We start from the raw sequence: 18,948 nt of genomic DNA on the forward strand, positions 1-18,948 counted from the left end.
ATACTAGTATAGCTGGGCAGGCATAACAGAGTGTGAATGAGCTAGTTCGTTAACGAGCTAGCTCATTCGCAAGGACACATTTGTGAATGAGCTAGTTCGTTAACCAGCTAGCTCATTCGCAAAGACCATTTTGTGAATGAGCTAGCTGGGTACCCAACTAGCTCATTCGCAAAGATGACCTAGCTAGCTGGGTACCCAGCTAGCTAATGTGTCTTTGCGAATGAACTAGCTGGGTACCTAGCTAGCTCATTCACAGGAACAATTTTGCGAATGAACTAGCTAGGTACCCAACTAGCTCATTCGCAAAGATGACCTAGCTAGCTGGGTACCCAGCTAGCTAATGTGTCTTTGCGAATGAACTAGCTGGGTACCTAGCTAGCTCATTCACAGGAACAATTTTGCGAATGAACTAGCTAGGTACCCAACTAGCTCATTCGCAAAGATGACCTAGCTAGCTGGGTACCCAGCTAGTTCATTCGCAAAGACACATTTGCGAATGAGCTAGCTCACTACCTAGGTTGCAAATGTGTCAGCTAGCTGGGTACCCAGCTAGCTAGGTAGCACGTGTCTTAGCTAGTTAACTAGCCGGCTTTGTCCCATAGGCTTTACACCAAATTTTGCCTCAGCTAGTAGCTAGCTCATTCGCAAAATGGTACTTGCGAATGAGCTAGCTGGGTACCCAGCTAGCTGACACATTAGCTAGCTGGGTACCCAGCTAGCTCATTCGCAAGGACCATTTTGCGAATGAACTAGCTGGGTACCCAACTAGTTCATTCGCAAAGATGACCTAGCTAGCTGGGTACCCAGCTAGTTCATTCGCAAGGACCATTTTGCGAATGAACTAGCTGGGTACCCAACTAGTTCATTCGCAAAGATGACCTAGCTAGCTGGGTACCCAACTAGTTCATTCGCAAAGATGACCTAGCTAGCTGGGTACCCAGCTAGTTCATTCGCAAGGACCATTTTGCGAATGAACTAGCTGGGTACCCAACTAGTTCATTCGCAAAGATGACCTAGCTAGCTGGGTACCCAACTAGTTCATTCGCAAAGATGACCTAGCTAGCTGGGTACCCAGCTAGTTCATTCGCAAGGATCATTTTGCGAATGAGCTAGTTGGGTACCCAGCTAGTTCATTCGCAACCTGCGAATGAACTAGTTGGGTACCCAGCTAGTTCATTTGCAACCTGCGAATGAACTAGCTGGGATGAGTAGCAACGTCTGGGGGCGGACGTCTAGGGGCGTGGTACATGACGTAGCTGCTGGTATTTGCATTTCAATGATAGGGCACATTTGATTGGGTCATTCTGAAGTCTGGGGGGCAGGGCTAGGCATACAGAAATACGCTACAGCCCTTTCCGTGCACGGTTCTGTTTATAGTCCCCAGCTCAACAAATTATGTGTTTTAAAATATGTTGCGACCGTCGGATTGTTGTTCAAAACGGAGGGATACTAGCTAAGGTGTGCGGGAGTTGGCGTATATAAGTTGATTGCTTTAAAACGGAGAGAAATGTCGTATTTACGCTGTTTAAAACGGGCTGATGGACGAAAATCTTTGGTTTTAGCCTAACGTATGGGGTGGTGTTCAATTCGCGAGCGGGTAAGGGGCCTACGTAATGTTTAAAGAACAACATCTAAGGTTATATGGAATTTACAAATCTAGATGTGAAGAAAGATTTTGAAAAGATGTTTTAATTTTCTTTTAAATTAGATAAGTTGCCGATGAGGAATCGTAAAAGGACGTGGCGAGGAGAGATGACGTGTGTTCGCTTCGGGTTTGCGCGATGAGCTCTGGGTATCGTAGTTTTAGTGTTTGTGAATGTTAAATGTGGGGAATGTTTGTGCTGCTGTGACACATTAAAGAACAACATCTAAGGTTATGTGGAATTTACAAATCTAGATGTGAAGAAAGATTTTGAAAAGATGTTTTAATTTTCTTTTAAATTAGATAAGTTGCCGATGAGGAATCGTAAAAGGACGTGGCGAGGAGAGATGACGTGTGTTCGCTTCGGGTTTGCGCGATGAGCTCTGGGTATCGTAGTTTTAGTGTTTGTGAATGTTAAATGTGGGGAATGTTTGTGCTGCTGTGACACATTAAAGAACAACATCTAAGGTTATGTGGAATTTACAAATCTAGATGTGAAGAAAGATTTTGAAAAGATGTTTTAATTTTCTTTTAAATTAGATAAGTTGCCGATGAGGAATCGTAAAAGGACGTGGCGAGGAGAGATGACGTGTGTTCGCTTCGGGTTTGCGCGATGAGCTCTGGGTATCGTAGTTTTAGTGTTTGTGAATATTAAATGTGGGGAATGTTTGTGCTGCTGTGACACATTAAAGAACAACATCTAAGGTTATGTGGAATTTACAAATCTAGATGTGAAGAAAGATTTTGAAAAGATGTTTTAATTTTCTGTTAAATTAGATAAGTTGCCGGATAAATTGCTATCGTTTTACCGGAAGTGGTCACGGACTCACGGCTTCTCAAACTACATTGTTCTACCGTCATTAGAGTATTGAATGATCGGGAGAAACACACATCAAAATGGGTGAGTAAATAAGCTGACAATATTAGCATAGATGAATAAATAGCTAACGTTATCCAGTTGACATTACAGATCATAGCTTTCATAACGTCAGCTAACGTTAACGAAAGTAGAGTAGGTAAACACGTTCATGTTAGCTGTACTGGTTGTTCATAGCTTGCTAGCTAGCTAACGTTACCTAACGTTAGTATATCGATAGCCTAATTTAACGTTAGCTATTTATCCATACTCTAACTACAGTAAATGTCTGGATGTAACAGTACTGTATATCTGTATGTCGTGTATGTCATGATGAATTGAAAATGGGGACCTGATGTAAACAAGACTTTCTATCTCTCTGTTATGCAACCCCAATTAGCAGTTGTTTTTACTGTATTTATTCTGCAATCTTAAATAAACAAATCAAACCTTAGCTAATTTCCCCCCATGATGTGATTGATTGAAAACGTTATTAACAGATTGCAGAATGGGTACAATACAGTACGGCTAAATTCACACAAGTACTAAAGATGCAGTTTATGACATAAAGATATACAGTACTTTGTAAGAAAACGAGATAATAAAATATATATACATCCGAAGGGGACTATATTATTCTCATGTACAATGAAGTTGTGATATTTTCTGTATTGTCGCAGTGAAAGGGTTAACCCGTTGGTAGTGTGGTAGTGAAAGGGTGTATGTATCTAGCTTTTTTAATCCATTTCAAGGTACATTCACACACTGTCATACTTTTGTTTCTGAAAGACAACTACTGTTTCATATTGTGTCAGATTCTCAGATAGTGGTCCCCGCCACAACCGTGTCACCTAGTACTTTCTACAAGCTGGGCAATGACTCCTTCAAACTGGTGGCCCAGAAGATGAAGTGGGACGAGGCCAGGAGGCAGTGCCAAGCAGACGACGCATATCTGGCCAATATCCTGAACCCGATAATACAAGCCTTCATTACCCTGCAGATCCATAAGTTATTATCCATAAATTATTATTATTATCTCTGTGTGTGGCGTTAGGCGCTGAGCGTGGCACGAATAAATTATTTTTCAGCCCGCTTTTGTATCGTGCATAAGAACACAAATACTCTCGATAATCTATAGTTTATTTGAAAACTATTCATAAATCAGCCGGAAAATGACAATGTGTTTTGTGTATTCCAGTAAATGGCTATTTTCGTGGAATTTCTCTGAAATTACTAGAACTCTCCGAAACTATACTCGTATTCAAAACGGTATAAAACGGAAATGTACTGATGAAAAAACAATCCGTTTTGTACATCTTTGACTGCAAGCAAGTCATTGATAAGCGACGGGTGTATTAGACACATAGCCATAATTTAAGATATAGTTTATGCATTCGCAAATGTGCTCGTCCTCCCATTGATTAACGTGGTGGCATCCAAGCGATAAATTGTCATATCCGGCTGGCAACCAATGTGTTAACCCTTTCACTGCCACACGACAGAAGGTTAACCCTTTACTATCACGCAACCGACGGCGATGCTCCATCATTAGCTCTGCATCCGTGGAGCTAATGATGGAGCATCGCCGTCGGTTGTGTGATAGTAAAGGGCTAACCTTCTGTATTGTCACAGTGAAAGGGTCAAGGACACTGGGTCAGACAGTTGTTTGTTCACAGAGGATCTTGTTCTCTCTTGTGACTTCTCTTTTCTCAGACTGGCGGCCGGTTCAAGTGGGTGGACAACTGGCCTCTTTCCTAGTCAAGTCAAGTCAAGAGTTTTAATTGTCACGGCATACAGGTATACAATGAAATGCGGGTGGTCTTGCCCGCAACGATGTGCAATACAGTGGTACAACATATAATAGAATCCAATAAAAAAAAAAACATAGTGCAATAAACAGGTACAGGTAACATGGTGTGACATCTCGGTATCTGTACATAGTGAAGGACATGCTACACCAAATGGGGGAGAAACGAGCCTACAATGAACGACGCCTGTGTCAGGGCTCTACAGTGCGAGCAAATTGCTCGCATATGCCCCTAAAAATATGTGTGTGCGAACCTGCAAAATCAAGTACTCGCACGGCGTGCGAGTGGGGCCGGCGAGTGCAGAGTACAGCCTCATTCGTCCTTTTTTTTCTCCGCTGCGAGAATCGTTAAAAAACTACAAGTCCCACAGTTCACAGCCGCATAAACGTTCCAATCACAGTAGAGTTTCCTGTGGTCACGCGACTGGAAACTGAAAGTAATTTTTAGCGTCAGCATAGATATATCTATGAGCGTCAGTGTCTGAGTCAGACAATACAGCCATGTATTGCCCATTCATTTTTATTTTGCGCGAAAGATACCGGAGAATGAGAAGTCAGGCGAGGCAGCTCATGTTACAGAGGTGATAGTTAACCAAGATACTGACGCTAGCCAGCATGCTAGCGAGGCTACACCCACTACTACCCCCACTGTAGCACCCAATGTACCCACTGTAGCTAACTAGCTAATGAAGCTACACCCAATGTACCCACTGTAGCTAACGAAGCTACACCCAATGTACCCACTGTAGCTAACGATGCTACACCCACTGGAGCCGGAGGGAAGACATACAAATTTAACGTGAATTGGCTAAACATTTTCCCATGGCTAGAGTTGGAAAACAATGTCATGTTTTGTAAATATTGCAGAAACAGGCAGGCAATACGCCCTTTGTGTCGGGAAACCCGCACCTGAAGAGATTCGGTAGTAAAACACAACGTCTCGCGGCGGCACATCCAGTCATCCAGTGTAGAGATTTGTACATATTGAGAAAGGAGAGACCATCCTTGTGAGTTTGTTTAGCACACACACACAGTGTGGGCCAGTGACTTTGGTGCTATTGCACAGTTCTGTTCCCATTTGAACATGCACATACAGAGTACTACTATACATGTACATTTATTTTTGTTTAAAAAAATGTGAGTTTGTTAATAAACTCAGTTACTAGAAAAAAATTCACTGTGCTCCTAAATTTCTTTGTGTGCTCCTAAATTTTTTCATTTAGGAGCACCTGTGCCCCTAATGAAAAAGGTTAGCGTAGAGCCCTGTCTACATGGACGTGGACCGAACGTGGAAGACGGCAGCATGCAGCAACAGCCACTACTCTCTCTGCAAGAGGTCACCAGGTCTGAATATCTCTATATGATAATAATAATAATAATAATAATAATAATAATAATAATAATAATAATAATAATAATAATAATAATAACTTAATTTGCATAGCACCTTCACAGCAGTAATGTAGACATAATGGACATAAAATAGACATAGGCATAATATTAGCATGCAATTAGCATAAAATAGTGCAATAGTGCAGTGCAATAAAATCGCTCTAATTTACAGTACAATAATCACTGTGCATGTAATGAGTATAAGTAGCAGAGTGTATTAAAAGGCTACGGTGAACGAGGTACGTATTTAGCTTACTTTTGAAAATATTTAGTGATCTAGCCTAATGTCCATAGGGTGTTCCATGGCTTTGGTGCATCATTCGCAAAGGCTGCCTCCTTGATTTTCTTTTGGCTGTGGTTGGGAACCTTCAATAAACCAGTAGTCATTCATTAATTTGGCCGTCCTCAGACGGGTTCGCCAGTGGAGATTCCAATCATCCCGATCCTCCATACATCCGACCAGTTGCGTAGGGCTCTCCACACCTGCGTCCTTCCTCAGTATGTCTACATATGTCGGCGTGGGACGTCCTCTTGGTCGTCGCCCGTGTGTTGACTCCCAGAGCACTAGCTTGCTAGTCGGAAGTACCTGGTGTCGGTGGCAGTGACCTGCAAGTTTCATCCTCCTGGATGCCACCTTGTCGCTCAGCCTTGGTAGTCCCCCGTACAGATGCTTGTTGGTTACATGCTCATTCAGAACGCAGTTTCCCGCCTGATCTCAAACCTACCGAAGTCGGCCCATGTCACCCCACTTCTTAGGGACCTGCACTGGCTCCCCATTGCTGCACGAATCCGCTTCAAGGCCCTCGACCTGGCATATCGTGTGGCAAAGGGAACGGCTCCCGCCTACCTCCGGTCAATGGTCTCTAACTACACACCCTCAAGACCCCTATACGCTCTGTATCTTCTGGCCGCCTCAGACCTACTCCTATCCAAGCTCCGGGAGGGTCATCAAAGAGAAGCCGCCTATTCTCAGTCCTTGCCCCATAATGGTAGAACGAACTTCCCACCCCAGTTAGGACAGCCGAAACTCATCCAATCTTTTGCTGTCGACTAAAGACACACTTCTTCAACCAATATCTGAAATACAATTAATAAATATATCTAACCCTAACTAACCTTACTGTCATGCACTTGTCCTAATATACTAACCCAGTGGTTATTCCTAATACCATTATTTATTGTTAACTTGTACGAAAGGGGTACTAGAACTAGCAAACTCTTCCACACAATTCTCAAACAATGCAAGGGGAATTGAGAACATAATAACTAACATTCTCACATAGCAAGTGAGAAAATGAAGAACAACTGTGAAAATTAAGAACAACTGTATTTCAGCAAATGTACTTCATTCAAACACTCTCTGAATGAACACTCTCCATATCTCTCTCACACTCTCTCCATCTCACACACTCTCTCTCTCTCTCTCTCTCACACATGCACAAAGTGTAACAGGCGAGGGATAATACAGTTCAAACAAATAAGTGTATTTCTCTGTCTTGTCAGATTCTATCTCTCCCCCACTGTGTCTCTCCCTCTCCATCTCTCTCCCCCCTCTCTCTCCTCTTTCTCTCTCCCTCTATCTCCTTCCCTTTCTCTCTCCTTCTCTCTCCCTCTCTCTCCTTCCCTTTCTCTCTCCCTCTCTCTCTTCCCCCTCTCTCTCCCCCTCATTCTGTCTCTCTCACACACACACACAAATTTTGCGTGGGCTGATCCATAGTGGGCGAGTGCCTGCGGTCAACCGCGGTGGCGATCAAACTAAAATATTTTTATTGTTTGCGGTTAATTTGCGACCTGGTTAGTTAAAATACAAATATAATTAGCATAATACCGCCGATATCCTGCATCAAATCCCGACTCTTTCCAGAGGGATCTTCTTCCAATCAAATAAAGTCTAATCCGACGGCAGTAACAGCATAAGGATGAATGAATAACAAAACACTTGTAGTTAGGGCTGGGCGATATGGCCTAAATATGATATCACGATATTTTCTGACCTTTCGGCGATACACGATACACATCACGATGTTTTTCTTTTTTACCCCAAACAATTCATTATGAGGCTTACCAAGACAGTATTTGAGTTTGCAAGCTAACATTAAAGACAAAATAAAATACCCATGCATTTAGCATTTTTATATTAGATTTAGATTATTAGATTATATATTGCATATGAGATATTATATGATTTAGATATGAAATATGATGAATTGAAAATGGGGGACCCTGATGTAAACAAGACTAAAGTCTTTCTCTGGTCTGCATCCCCTTAACAATTGTATGTATTGAGCTGTACTGTACCCATTCTGCAATATGTTAAAGTTTTAAATCAATCAATCAATAAATAGCATTTTAGCATTTTTATGAAACTACTGTATATATGTATGTCTCTAAATGTTTTGATGAATTGAAAATGGAGGACCCTTATGTAAAAAAGCCGAAAGTCTTTTTCTGGTCTTCATCCTCCTGTACTGTATTGTACCCATTATGCAACCTTTTAATACAGTTTTCATTCATTCATTCTGACGGAAACATAATCATTTTGATTGACAGTCGAGTCTGCCAATGACGTCACACCGCTTGCACCCGCCCTGCTGTTCTTAGCACCAATCGGCAAGCGTTTGACTTCCTGAATGTCCCGTGTGCTAAACATCAACAAAGCTACTAACGTTAGCTCCCCGCGGCCGTCGAGTAGGAGACCAGTGCTTGACTAAATGAGGCATAATGATTTTACTACAACGAATGTTATAATAAAAGCCTTTCCATACATCTGTCTGATTGAAAACTTTATTAACAGACCGCGGAATGGGCATATCTCAGCACAGGCTGAGATATGAACGAGTAACGTGTGGACAGATTGACGCGACACAATCCTCTTGGGCAAAACATCACGATATCCACGATACGTTGAAAAAGTGTATCGTTAATGAACTGTACCCGATATTTATATAATATCGTCATATCGCCCAGCCCTACTTGTAGTCCATTCTAGAAGTGACGGAAGGCTTTGAGAAACGAGTGTTCAGTCGCTCGGTATAGTGTGTGGCTACTTACCAGCTTTCGCTATGCGAAACTTAATTTAGTCTCTTGAAACCTGTTTTTTCATGCATTAGTATTATCTCATCCCGATTCTCCTTATTTCAGGTGAGTGGCACTGGATCGACAACAGCGTCGTGGACTACACCAACTGGAAAGTCGGGTATCTCATGATGCAGCAGTTAAGGTGTTGATACCATTCAGCACCACATATCTGTGTGAAGCTGGCTTTTCATCCATGACGGCTCTGAAAACAAAATATAGGGCCAAGTTGAGCCTTGAGGATGACATGCGTGTTGCCTTGTCAAAGATCTCCCCACGTATTGACCGTATTATTAGCCGGCAGCAGCAGACCTCGCATTGAGCTAGAAATTTCCACTGAGTGAACTAGTGCTTATTTTCTGTATTTATTTATATTTTTTGAGAAATGGTAACTTGGTGATCCTTTTCTGTATTTAAAAAGAATACATGATTTTCTGTTTTTGAGAAATGGTCAAACTTATCCAAATATGCTATTTTTATGGAGAACAGTGCAGTGCAGCTGCAACAGATAGCACTTTAGTGATCCTTTTCTGTATTTAAAAAAAATACATGATTTTCTGTTTTTGAGAAATGGTCACACTTATACAAATATGCTATTTTTATGGAAAAGTGTGCAGCTGCATGTGCAGCTGCAACAGATAGCACTTTAGTGATAATTTTCTGTAATTATTAATGCTATTTGATTTACTAATAACTACAAGCAGTGTAATGTCAACAGTACTAAGCCATTTAGACCTGAAACACCTGTTAATAATGCATTATATAGCCTGCATATACACACAAATGTGTTTCCCGGTTTCTTAAATAAACATTATTTTTGAAAGCAAGCACTTTTGTCATCATTGTAGCAAAAAAGACAGGACCGGAAAAGTCTTTATCGTATGTAGGGGTGACCCCCCCCCCCCCAACCACCTCCAATGTACAGTCCCCCCCCCCCACCCCACCTACCCAACCTCCTCCAATGTACAGTTTCTACGTCAAATGTATATACTCTCTTTTCTGGACTATTTTTGTATCACAAACGGTACTGTATTTGCAAATCTGGTAAATCTGGTATGTCATAAATGTATAGATGTAGCAGTACTGTCTATCTGTGTGTCATGTATGTCATATATGTCCTGATGAATTGAAAATGGGGGACCCTGATGTAAACAAGACGAAAGCCTTTCTCTGGTCTGCATCCCCTTAACAATTGTGTGTATTGAGCTGTACTGTACTGTACCCATTCTGCAATATGTTAATACAGTTTTCAATCAATCATTCGGTCATGTTGCATTGCAACTACCGCCCTGTTTCTATTCTTATCTCCATCTCGAAAGTCATGGAAAAAATAGTCTACGAACAGGTCGAAAAGTACCTAGCGGAAAAAAATCTAATCTACGAATTCCAATCTGGCTTCAGAACATCCCACTCCACTGACACATTGATTGATTGAAAAGTTTATTAACAGATTGCAGAATGGGTACAGTACAGCTCAATACATACAATTGTTAAGGGGATGCAGACCAGAGAAAGACTTTCGTCTTGTTTACATCAGGGTCCCCCATTTTCATTCATTCATCATCAATTCACCTGCTCTATTTGAACGACCACATCAAACAAGAGGTGGACGCAGGCAAATACTGCGGCATGGTCATGCTGGACCTACAAAAGGCCTTCGACACTGTCAATCACTCCATTCTGATTGAGTGAGCTGGATGCAATCCTACCTGCAGCTGTGTTTGTCGACGGTGACTTGAAATGCAAAGCAGTTGAATATATATATATTCCATGAAATATGACAGAATCAACAGACGAATATTTATGTGGCGATAAAATACAAGACTTTGAATGCGATATCGACCCAGAAAGACGTGTTTAATTCCATTGAAGCCAATTGTAATTATTATACGGAGTAACAATTTAGTGAATGTATAGTATTAGATAACACATTTTCGTTAATACATTTCAAGGGGGGTCTATGTAGAAGACGTCAATGCTGCTTACAATACTTTTTTGAATATCTATCGGACACTTTACGATAGGCACTGCCCAATGGTTCAACATAAACAAAAAAGTAATGACAATATAAAACCATGGATAACAAAGTGGTTAGAGAATGCATGTAAAAAGAAAAACAAACTATAGAGATTTGATCAAATGTAGAAAAAAGGCTGCTGAAACTAAATACAAAGTGTATAAGAATAAGTTAGTATTCATTATGAGATGGGCCAAGAAAGATTATTACAATAGATTGTTAGGCGGAAATAAAAATAATAAATAAGGTAATGGGAAATAAATCAGCGTCCATAAAAATGCCTAGCCATTTCATTAGTAATAGTAAGACTATAAAAAACATGAATGAGGTGGTTAATGAATTCAACAATTTTTTTGTGAATGTGGGGCCAAATCTGGCAGATGCCATTCAAAAACACGATGAACCATTACAGGAAGGATGGAGAGGAGATAGTAAAGTACTGCAGTCTATGTTTTTGGGAAATGTCAGTGAAGCAGAAATCATATCCATTGTATCAAAGTCAAAGAATAAGACATCCATTGACAGTGATGGGATAATAATAATTTTATTTGTATAGCACTTTTCATACAGAGGTTGCAGTTCAAAGTGCTTCACAACAGTAGAACATACAGGCATAAGCAAGCATAAAAAAATTATAAGAACATTTAAATACAAAGAGATAGAGATACAGTAATACAAATCTAGTCCCTTTGCAGGTTGATGTGAACACAACATGCAAAGAACATGCAATACAAAGATAATAAACATACATACTAATTGTGTAGTAGTTATTATTATTGTATTAATATTCTACAGTATCGGCAGATCGCTGCCATCTCAAATGAATCTTCTGTACATCCCTGCAAGAAAGCCATTGAGAATATATATACTGTGTTATTTAATTTATTTAATCCATATGTGTTGTCTGGAAGCACTTTGCCGTATTCTATTATAATATTTTTTTTGTTTGTGTTTTATGTTACATACGTCTGGTGGCAATCAATTTCCCCCTTTGGGGATTAATACAGTATATTCTCTCAAATCATTTTCAATTCTCCGTTTTCTATCAACAAATCTCGCATATCCTTGTCAGACAGATTGCCATACATGTCCTATTACATTCTAACATTTCTCTACTCTACTACTGTAACGTTGAATCTTGAGACACAACTATATTTGAAAGGAACTGCAAACTTGAACCACGGCCGTGACGTATGTTCGCTTCCGGTTTGCGCGATGAGTTACTGTATAAACGGTTTCCATCTAGTCCCTTTGCAGGTTGATGTGAACACAACATGCAAAGAACATGCAATACAAAGATAATAAACGTACATACTAATTGTGTAGTAGTTAGTTATTATTATTAAACACTAAAACTACGATACCCAGAGCTCATTGCGCAAACCGGAAGCGAACATACGTCAACTTTCCTCGCCACGTCCTTTAACTATTCCTCACCGGCAACTTATCTAATTTAAAAGAAAATTAAAACATCTTTTCAAAATCTTTCTTCACATCTAGATTTGTAAATTCCACATAACCTTAGATGTTGTTCTTTAAACATTACGTAGGCCCCTTACCCGCTCGCGAATTGAATGCCACCCCATACGTTAGGCTAAAACCAAGGATTTTCGTCCATCAGCCCGTTTTAAACAGCGTAAATACGACATTTCTCTCCGTTCTTAAAGCAATCAACTTATATACGCCAACTCCCCCACACCTTAGCTAGTATCCCTCCGTTTTTAACAACAATCCGACGGTCGCAACATATTTTAAAACACATAGTTTGTTTAGCTGGGGACTATAAACAGAACCGGTGTATCCGTATTTCTGTATGCCTACCTAGCCCTGCCCCCAGACTTCAGAATTACCCACTATATATTATATTCTCAATGGCTTTCTTGTTGCAGGGATGTACAGAAGATTCATTTGAGATGGCAGCGATCTGCCGATACTGTAGAATATTAATACAATAATAATAACTAACTACTACACAATTAGTATGTACGTTTATTATCTTTGTATTGCATGTTGTGTTCACATCAACCTGCAAAGGGACTATAATATGGAAACCGTTTATACAGTAACTCATCGCGCAAACCGGAAGCGAACATACGTCATCTTTCCTCGCCACGTCCTTTAACTATTCCTCACCGGCAACTTATCTAATTTAAAAGAAAATTAAAACATCTTTTCAAAATCTTTCTTCACATCTAGATTTGTAAATTCCACATAACCTTAGATGTTGTTCTTTAAACATTACGTAGGCCCCTTACCCGCTCGCGAATTGAACGCCACCCATACGTTAGGCTAAAACCAAAGATTTTCGTCCATCAGCCCGTTTTAAACAGCGTAAATACGACATTTCTCTCCGTTCTTAAAGCAATCAACTTATATACGCCAACTCCCCCACACCTTAGCTAGTATCCCTGCGTTTTTAACAACAATCCGACGGTCGCAACATATTTTAAAACGCATAATATTAGCTAAAACCAAAGATTTTCGTCCATCAGCCCGTTTTAAACAGCGTAAATACGACATTTCTCTCCGTTCTTAAAGCAATCAACTTATATACGCCAACTCCCCCACACCTTAGCTTGTATCCCTCCGTTTTTAACAACAATCCAAGGTCGCAACATATTTTAAAACACATAATTTGTTGAGCTGGGGACTATAAACAGATCCAGGGTGCACGGAAAGGGCTGTAGCGTATTTCTGTATGCCTAGCCCTGCCCCCAGACTTCAGAATGACCCAATCAAATGTGCCCTGTCATTGAAATGCAAATACCAGCATCTGCGTCATGTACCACGCCCCTAGACGTCCGCCCCCAGACGTTGCTACTCATCTCAGCTAGTTCATTCGCAGGTTGCGAATGAACTAGCTGGGTACCCAACTAGCTCATTCGCAAAGATGACCTAGCTAGCTGGGTACCCAGCTAGCTAATGTGTCTTTGCGAATGAACTAGCTGGGTACCTAGCTAGTTCATTCGCAAGGATCATTTTGCGAATGAACTAGCTGGGTACCCAACTAGTTCATTCGCAAAGATGACCTAGCTAGCTGGGTACCCAGCTAGTTCATTCGCAAGGATCATTTTGCGAATGAGCTAGTTGGGTACCCAACTAGCTCATTCGCAAAGATGACCTAGCTAGCTGGGTACCTAGCTAGCTCATTCGCAAAGACAAATTTGCGAATGAGCTAGCTCACTACCTAGGTTGCAAATGTGTCAGCTAGCTGGGTACCCAGCTAGCTAGGTAGCACGTGTCTTAGCTAGTTAACTAGCCGGCTTTGTCCCATAGGCTTTACACCAAATTTTGCCTCAGCTAGTAGCTAGCTCATTCGCAAAATGGTCCTTGCGAATGAGCTAGCTGGGTACCCAGCTAGCTGACACATTAGCTAGCTGGGTACCCAGCTAGCTCATTCGCAAGGACCATTTTGCGAATGAACTAGCTGGGTACCCAACTAGTTCATTCGCAAAGATGACCTAGCTAGCTGGGTACCCAGCTAGTTCATTCGCAAGGATCATTTTGCGAATGAACTAGCTGGGTACCCAACTAGTTCATTCGCAAAGATGACCTAGCTAGCTGGGTACCCAGCTAGTTCATTCGCAAGGATCATTTTGCGAATGAGCTAGTTGGGTACCCAGCTAGTTCATTCGCAAAGATGACCTAGCTAGCTGGGTACCCAGCTAGTTCATTCGCAAGGATCATTTTGCGAATGAGCTAGTTGGGTACCCAGCTAGTTCATTCGCAACCTGCGAATGAACTAGCTGGGATGAGTAGCAACGTCTGGGGGCGGACGTCTAGGGGCGTGGTACATGACGTAGCTGCTGGTATTTGCATTTCAATGATAGGGCACATTTGATTGGGTCATTCTGAAGTCTGGGGGCAGGGCTAGGCATACAGAAATACGCTACAGCCCTTTCCATGCACCCTGGTTCTGTTTATAGTCCCCAGCTCAACAAATTATGTGTTTTAAAATATGTTGCGACCTTGGATTGTTGTTAAAAACGGAGGGATACTAGCTAAGGTGTGCGGGAGTTGGCGTATATAAGTTGATTGCTTTAAGAACGGAGAGAAATGTCGTATTTACGCTGTTTAAAACGGGCTGATGGACGAAAATCTTTGATTTTAGCTAATATTATGCGTTTTAAAATATGTTGCGACCGTCGGATTGTTGTTAAAAACGCAGGGATACTAGCTAAGGTGTGCGGGAGTTGGCGTATATAAGTTGATTGCTTTAAGAACGGAGAGAAATGGCGTATTTACGCTGTTTAAAACGGGCTGATGGACGAAAATCTTTGGTTTTAGCCTAACGTATGGGGTGGCGTTCAATTCGCGAGCGGGTAAGGGGCCTACGTAATGTTTAAAGAACAACATCTAAGGTTATGTGGAATTTACAAATCTAGATGTGAAGAAAGATTTTGAAAAGATGTTTTAATTTTCTTTTAAATTGGATAAGTTGCCGGTGAGGAATAGTTAAAGGACGTGGCGAGGAAAGATGACGTATATTCGCTTCCGGTTTGTGCGATGAGCTCTGGGTATCGTAGTTTTAGTGTTTAACGAAGACCACTACACTTCCGCGTTACATTGAAATCGGGGAGGAGATTGCGGGGGGAGCATATGAATGAATGTGGACGAGAGCCGTGATGTAAGTGGTTGCCGATACGGCTGTGGGGGTGCTAGAGACATGATCGAATAGACGTTTATGCGCCTCGCTCTCCTGAACACGGCGTGACCCATAACTAATCGATCAGAACTAAATCGGCAGAGAAAAAGCCCATTTTAAAGCACCTATTCCGCATGGACATGCGCAGAGTGCCCATGGAGTCTGGACGACGCGAGATGACGCTCGAATGAATGTGGACTGTTCTATCAGAGGGGGGAGCTTCGGTGGCCAATGTCCTTTCAGCCGAACAGGATAATGAAAAAATGATCCCACTAAATGGCCAGACGCGTCTTATGGCGACATCTACAATTACCTCATTGAGTCTCCAGGTAGACTAATGTTTATATTTAAGTGCAGCGGTCTGTAGCCACTTACATGACCATCGAAGCTCCCCCCTCTGATGGATATAAATATTGTCCACATTCATTCATAATCCAATGTACAGTGTTGTTTGTACAGTTGTACAGTGTCCCCCACCCACCCCTCCTACCCAACCCCCCCCCCCCCCACTCCTACCCAACATATTGTTTTCTGAATGATATTTACTATTATAGATGTTGCATTAAGTTTAAGTAGAATTAACAATTCCCCCCCAAAATCTATCTACTTTCTCTAAATATCTCTCATGTATCTCTGTACATGTCAAAATACTTCCCAAAGGTCAGTGAATACCATGATCACAACACCAGAGGGAGCTCCACAAATCATGTAAAACCCAGATTCGGCTCAAACAAGGGACTAAACACGTTTAGCAATTATGCCACATCAATGTGGAACGCCCTACCCAAAGCTGTAAAGGAATGTGAATCACTACCCACTTTCAATAACACTCTCAAAAAACACCTACGGGAGACTGCAATTCGAAACTGGCCCCTACAAATGTCCTAACCCAGTTGTACAATAAATGACCAAGTATGGCTTTGTCAGTATTCCAATGTACAGTGTACAATGTGTGTCCCCCCCCCACCTCCAATGTACAGCCCCCACCCAACCTCCTCCAATGTAGTTTCTACGTCAAATACACTCTTTTTCTGGACACTTTTGTATCACAAACAGTACTGTATTTGCAAATCTGATATGTCATAAATGTATAGATGTACTGTCTATCTGTATGTCATATATGTTATGATGAATTGAAAATGGGGAACCCTGATGTAAACAAGACGAAAGTCTTTCTCTGGTCTGCAACCCCTTAACAATTGTATGTATTGAGCTGTACTGTACTGTACCCATTCTGCAATCTGTTAATAAACTTTTCAATCAATCAATCAATCAAGAGGCTCTATTGTTATGCCTTATTGCCCAACATTACAAAATTGATTATTCTTATTTATACTAACAATGACTAAATTCACACCATTCAAAAGTGTCATTATCACTGTTTTGTTTAGCTAGAATACCTGCACCACAATATAATTTGTGAATTATTAGCCCACTCACCCCCCACAGAGGTGATAAGAGGCATTGAGTTTCAAAAACACACAAATTATTCAAGAACATGCTTGTCAGAGGATGGTTTATTAATCCAGAAATTGTAAGAATTCTATTTACATGATCTATTATGCCAGTAATACTCTCAGTATTCATTCAGTGTACTCATGCATTCACAGGAATATTGTTAATTGTTCAATATATATATACAAAAAAAATGTAATTGTTTAATTTGGGTTAACCTTCTGTCGTGTGGCAGTGAAAGGGTTAAGTGGCACTTTGGTAATTCACATGTAAAATAGAGTGGTTATTTGTGCTTGACAGGTGAACGCCGAACGCTGCCTAGTCAAAGCAAGTCTGAAATAATGTGAAAAAGAGTTCCAGTAAAAGCATTGTAAAAAGTATTTTTTTTTTGCTGTTTAAAATATATTTTTTCTTGACGTTTCTTTTTATGAAGGAGAGCATGGCGCTGTAATATTATTTAAAGGCACTTAATGCCATTGTAAAATTAAGTGGGAGTGTTGTAATATTATTTAAAGGGACTTGAATGCCATTGTAAAATTAAGTGAGAGTGTTGTAATACAGTACTTTTACCTTACCACTAGATGGCACTATCAGTCACTCTCTTTTTTTTTTTTGCTGCTTAGGCACTCTTTCGAAGTTGGTTTTCGGTTAGAGTTTGTCTTAGAGCATGGCGATAGAACGCCATGATATTCTGTACCCGCAAAAAGCTAAAACAAAAGGCTGGCTGTCACAAAACAGTCACATCTAGAGACCTCAAAACCTACTCTAGCGAGGCCTTTAACCTTGAACTGGAGAGCCTGGACTGGTCAGATGAGCTCAATGGTACACTGGTTGAAGAAACATGGCTTGGCTTCAAAACCAAATTCTCAACAATACTAAACAACATGGCCCCCCTAAGAACCACCAGGGTAAAAAATTGCGCTGAGCCGTGGATGCACACTGAAATACTGACCGTAAAAGTAAAAGTCAGTCAAAGCTTACCAAAAGCACAAGCAGTGAACTCCAAGCCCATGTGACTGAACTCAAACTAGAAAGAAACAGACTAAGAAATGACGTAAACTCCATGATAAAAACTGCAAAAAAAAATCATCAATGACAAAACTGAGGAAAACAAAAATAAACCACATGAACTTTTTAAATTACTCAATAATCAACTAGGCTGCAGTAAAAAACTTAAAATCAGGTTCTCAAACATAAACATAAAGACGGACAACACGCTCATCACAGACAAACTGGATGTAGCCAATTACTTAAACACTTTCTTCACAAACATAGCCACAACACTGATAAACAAACTACCCTCCCACTCAGGGCAGTATGGGGTAGAACACATAGTAGCATACTACAAGAACCTAGGCGTCCACAAAGACGATTTCAAACTGGAAATGGTAACTATACAGATGAGGTACTCAAAAAACTGAGCGCCCTCCAACCGAACAAGGCCACTGGCCATGACAACATCCCCTCCAAATTCCTCAGAGACTCAGCAGCCGCCATCACCCCAGTCATCACACACATAATAAACCTCTCCATAAAACAGGGACACGTCCCCAAGGACTTCAAAATTGCGAGAGTAACACCCCTGCACAAAAAGGGCAGCAAATTAGACCCAGGCAACTACCGCCCTGTTTCTATCCTTACATCCATCTCGAAAGTCATGGAAAAAATAGTATACGAACAGGTCGAAAAGTACCTCGCGGATAAAAATCTAATCTACGAATTCCAATCTGGATTCAGAACATCCCACTCCACTGACACATGCCTTCTCTATTTGAACGACCACATCAAGCAAGAGGTGGACGGGGGCAAATACTGCGGCATGGTCATGCTGGACCTACAAAAGGCCTTCGACACTGTCAATCACACCATTCTGATTGACAAGCTAAAAGCAATTGGTTTTGATAGTCTATCAGTGAGCTGGATGCAATCCTACCTGGAGGGGAGAGAGCAGATGGTGGAGGTAAACGGTACCCTACCCCCCCCCCCCCTCACAGTAAGCTGTGGTGTTCCACAAGGAAGCATACTAGGTCTGCTACTGTTCCTAATTTATGCAAATGAC

At 41.1% G+C, this 18,948-nt stretch overlaps 2 protein-coding genes across 5 annotated transcripts in view; one reads left to right on the forward strand and one right to left on the reverse strand.

The window, feature by feature from the left end:
* The window catches only part of tmtc2b (transmembrane O-mannosyltransferase targeting cadherins 2b), a 316,193-nt gene that overhangs the window by 129,640 nt on the left and 167,605 nt on the right, over nucleotides 1-18,948 (reverse strand).
* On the forward strand, nucleotides 2,470-9,562 carry LOC311245530 (macrophage mannose receptor 1-like). Of its 4 annotated transcripts, none has more exons than XR_014620741.1 (5): nucleotides 2,470-2,543; nucleotides 3,314-3,506; nucleotides 4,212-4,295; nucleotides 5,529-5,649; nucleotides 8,839-9,562. XR_014620741.1 is itself a non-coding variant. In XM_084335403.1 (4 exons), exons 1-4 carry the CDS (start codon nucleotides 2,540-2,542, stop codon nucleotides 8,840-8,842), a joined length of 285 nt encoding a protein of 94 aa, XP_084191529.1. In that variant the 5' UTR covers nucleotides 2,470-2,539; the 3' UTR covers nucleotides 8,843-9,562. The 4 variants fall into 4 exon arrangements, 1 of the variants encoding a protein (XP_084191529.1); XR_014620742.1 differs by having other exon boundaries at nucleotides 5,529-5,641; XR_014620743.1 differs by having other exon boundaries at nucleotides 5,555-5,649.

Source organism: Notolepis coatsorum (genome assembly GCF_963971535.1).
Source record: "Notolepis coatsorum genome assembly, chromosome: 18".
Taxonomy (NCBI): domain Eukaryota; kingdom Metazoa; phylum Chordata; class Actinopteri; order Aulopiformes; family Paralepididae; genus Notolepis; species Notolepis coatsorum.